General features: G+C 28.8%; 1 protein-coding gene across 1 annotated transcript; it reads right to left on the reverse strand.

The window, feature by feature from the left end:
* Positions 1-1,541: 1,541 nt before the first annotated feature.
* On the reverse strand, positions 1,542-3,256 carry LOAG_13260 (hypothetical protein). Its single transcript, XM_003148769.2, has 5 exons — positions 3,102-3,256; positions 2,709-2,809; positions 2,320-2,491; positions 1,945-2,160; positions 1,542-1,747 (listed from the first exon to the last, which is right to left on the reverse strand). Exons 1-5 carry the CDS (start codon positions 3,243-3,245, stop codon positions 1,595-1,597), a joined length of 786 nt encoding a protein of 261 aa, XP_003148817.1. The 5' UTR covers positions 3,246-3,256; the 3' UTR covers positions 1,542-1,594.
* Positions 3,257-4,036: the final 780 nt, after the last annotated feature.

Here is a 4,036-nt window from a genome sequence, read left to right on the forward strand (position 1 = left end):
CTAAAATAATTCAATTTAAAATATTTTTTTTCCCCTTAACTAAACTAAAACAACACACACACACACACACACACACACACACACATACACAATCATTCATTCTAATTAAACCTTAGTTTCTTCTTTTCTTTTTTGTAAAACTTCTTGGGCTAAAAAATTATTTCGATATTTTCAATAATTGAATAAAATATTTTATATATAGACAATTAATTTCATTATTACATTGCAAATCCACTTTTCCTTTTTTTCCGTTCTATGGTAATTCATGTAAAAAGTATTAAACTACAATAAAGTTAGCAAGAATTGGAAGGGAAAAATCGTGAAAAAAACTTTTTTTTTGATTTATAAAAGTTTTACTATTTTTAATATGTAAAATGCAATTTATTGGTTTGTTAAATTATACGTGTTTTACGTGTTTCATGAATAATTTAACGTAAAGAAGTTTAGTTATGAAAATGCAACCATAAAGCATAAAAAACGTAAGTTTACGACGGATTACATGACATTTTCCAATAATTGATTTCATCAAATATATCATAAATTAGAGTATATGAGAGAAAGAGAAGTTATACCTGTTGTTCAACAATTGTAGTTAAATATTTTAAGCGCATTTCCTTTTTTTTCAGCGGGAATAAATCTCGATGGGATTTTAAATCATCAGATGATTGTATATATGTTAAATTTACATGGAAACTAAGAGGGTAATAAGATGTTTAAATGCTAAATGATCAATTCCCGTTGGCATGGTTACCCATAATGATGCTATCCTTTCCTTTTTTTTGTTTATATTGATTGTCAACATTATCTGCATATTTAGGCATTTTATTTTGTTGTAAAGCACAAATGTGTTAACTGTGATATCATTATGACAGCAAATGACTAAAGAAAAAAGATGAAATGAATAAAAACTAAGCTTGAGTTGACATAATAATCTACCTTGGACAAAGATCTCATATAAGTAAGGGTTGCCTCGAGGTAGTATTTCAAAATGGAACCTGTTTTAAGTTGCAATTCTGAATAGAAACTGATGTCGTAGAAGATTTTCTAAGATTGAATTAAAAATGATATTACAAATCTTTTACGCAATTTGCTGAACAAATAAAGCTCAATTATGCATCTGTTCAAAATGCTTTTAGAATCAATCACACTGCAAAAAAAAAGAAAAAAAAACGGTATAAATGTATTGTAAAAGTATTGAAATCAAAAAATAACCAAATGAGACCAAAATGTATATAGTGAAAAAGATTAGAATTTACGAGTGAAATCAATCGCTGAAGAGAGTAAATCGTACATGACTGAATCAATAAACATTTCAATAATGACAGCTCAAAGTATATCCGAAGTATTAATATACAGCAAAAATCTCAGCATTACAAAGCTTACATTTTATAATCTACAAAATTCAGTAATACTTATTTTCTCCCAGTTGCAAAAGCATGTAACTTTTGGATTCAGCATAAATTTTACATTCCAGATATGTCCGAATGTACAGTAAAATAATTTGTTCAGTATGAAAACGAAACGAATTTTACTAATAAATATTCGGCCTTATTTACCAGGATGAGAGTAAGTGATAATTCAGAGCAGCAAACAATCACCATATCGATTGATGTTCAAAATCACGACATATTTTCCTTCCTTGAGGCGTTTCTGGATCGAGAACGACCTTTCTTCCCATTCTAGCACTATCCTGCATTAGGTAACTAACTCGTCCATGATAAGGGGTACCAAGTGTTTCGTGGGAGTGCTGGAAAAGATTCATGTAACTCTACTCTTTATAATTAATAAAAACTCATAAAATACATTAGAGCGTATTTCCAGAAAATAATAATCATTCGCAATTGTACAAATCCATTTTTAAACAGCGGAGAGGAGGATATCGTCCCGAATCGTCGAGGATTTTTAATTGACTGACAAAGAATAATGATAAATTATCTGACAAACCTGATTTTCAGCTTCCGTTTTTGCAGACTTTGCATATGATTGATTGCTGGAAGTGGTGGTATCCCACACTTTGATGTTCTCAAAAAATGGAGGATAAACGACGAAATTTGTGACTTGCCAAATTGGTTCATTTAAACCATAATGCTTGTTCATAAATTGTAACAGTGATTGTGATGGCTTATCAATTGCAACATTTTCCGCAGACGAGTTTTCCTGCTGTAAAAATAAAAAAGTGTAAAAATAAACGATGCAATTATCGGTAACGTATATCTATGTCTAAGCTGCACAATGAAGAGAATTATTTAGGGAGATTCGATCACGGATAGAGCAAATAAAAGAAAAAGAACAGGATACTTATAGAGTAGTAATGCCTACTTGTAGCATATAATCAAACAGAGCATGTCCGTATCCTTGTCGTTGAAGAGTTTCATGAACGTAGAAATCGAGCACACATAATGGTGCTGTTTGAAAAGATCGCATAGACTGATCCATCAAATAGAGATTTTTATAGCCAATCTTCAACAAACCTATTATTATACTCGCATTCCTGCAAATAAAAGCAAATGATCAGTAATAGATTGCTATCTTATCAAAATTTTGTGAAAACCACTTAATGAACCTATTACTTTAGTTATAATTCAAATGATCAGATAAGTGATAATATGATATCAAATTAAACAATAGAATAATTGTCAACAATTAATGGTCTTCTGCATCTAATATATGCAACAAATTTTAGGAAAACATGTAGTGAAATCAATTACTCAATATTTGGGTCCTTTCTCCACAACAGATAAAGCACTTGTCCATCATCTGAATTGATTATCTTATCATAGGTGGTGAGCACACGTTTCAACCCTTGTGCCTGAAAGAAATGCATTTAATAATACAAATGATAACGCTATTGATAAATTAGTTAACTTTTTGACAATAACTGAATTCGATATTTCGTAATTTTTCGATCGATTTTGTGACCACTTTGAAGATTTTCAAAACAAATTTGCACACTATCTTATTACTGCGGGTAATTTTTAAACTTCCCTTTATAGAAAAATATACAAATTCATATTCTCCATTACGTTTATACAATTGTCAAATTCTAACATAATTACAATAACAATCAATCTTTCCGTCAAAACAATAAAAATAAATCATACAGCTATAGAAAGTGCTCCCATATTATTGATCGTTTTTTCAATAATCCAACATTTTCGTGGATTAAGTTGTCTAAGCATCACATCATTCAACCTTTGTATCGGCATATCAGGGAAATAAACGCTCAAATCAGCTGGCACATTCATTACCTGATAGTAAATTAATCATTTTAAAATTATTACATGATAATAAACGAAAATCCGTTACAAGTAACATCTTAAAGTGACATACAAACAATGAAACAATAAGTGAGATACATAGGAAAAGTAGTGATTAAAAAAAAAAAATAAAAAATAAACGATTATTTTCATCAGTTTGATAAATATTCTAATACGATATTATCAATATAAGAGGAATTAGCATTTCTCATTATAAAAGTTCTGTATCACTGTAGCTATTAATCGAAAAATATAAGTACGTACAATGTAATATTAATAACAAATAAATATTATCGAATTCCAGGAAAAGTTAATAGAGCATAGTTTTTCCTAAGATCATAATTGTAAATTATTATCAAAAGCATTAGAAGTTACGAATGATAGCGAAAACATCTTAATCTGATCTTTCTAAAACACAGATTGGAATCTTCCAGATCATTACATTACCAAATGCTTCTAAATTTAATCAATAAGTTATGAATAACAGCAAGAATATCTTAATCTGATCTTTCCAAAATGCACACTAAATGTTCCAGACTATTACATTATCAAATAATCCTAAAATTTAATCATAAAGTTACAAATGGTAGCAAAAAATGCCTCAATCATGCTTATGAAAATTCTGAATTTTTTGAAGATTATAACAAAAGCTTTTGTAACCAAAAAAGAAGTAAAAAAAAGTAGATAAGGATAACTGGTAAACAAAATCATTTTCAAACTTATTTAAGTGATCGAACTGATACTTTGATAGAATTGAAATTTTTAAATTTCATAAAAAA

The sequence above is a fragment of the Loa loa genome, assembly GCF_000183805.2.
Source record: "Loa loa unplaced genomic scaffold supercont3.221, whole genome shotgun sequence".
Taxonomy (NCBI): Eukaryota; Metazoa; Nematoda; class Chromadorea; order Rhabditida; family Onchocercidae; genus Loa; species Loa loa.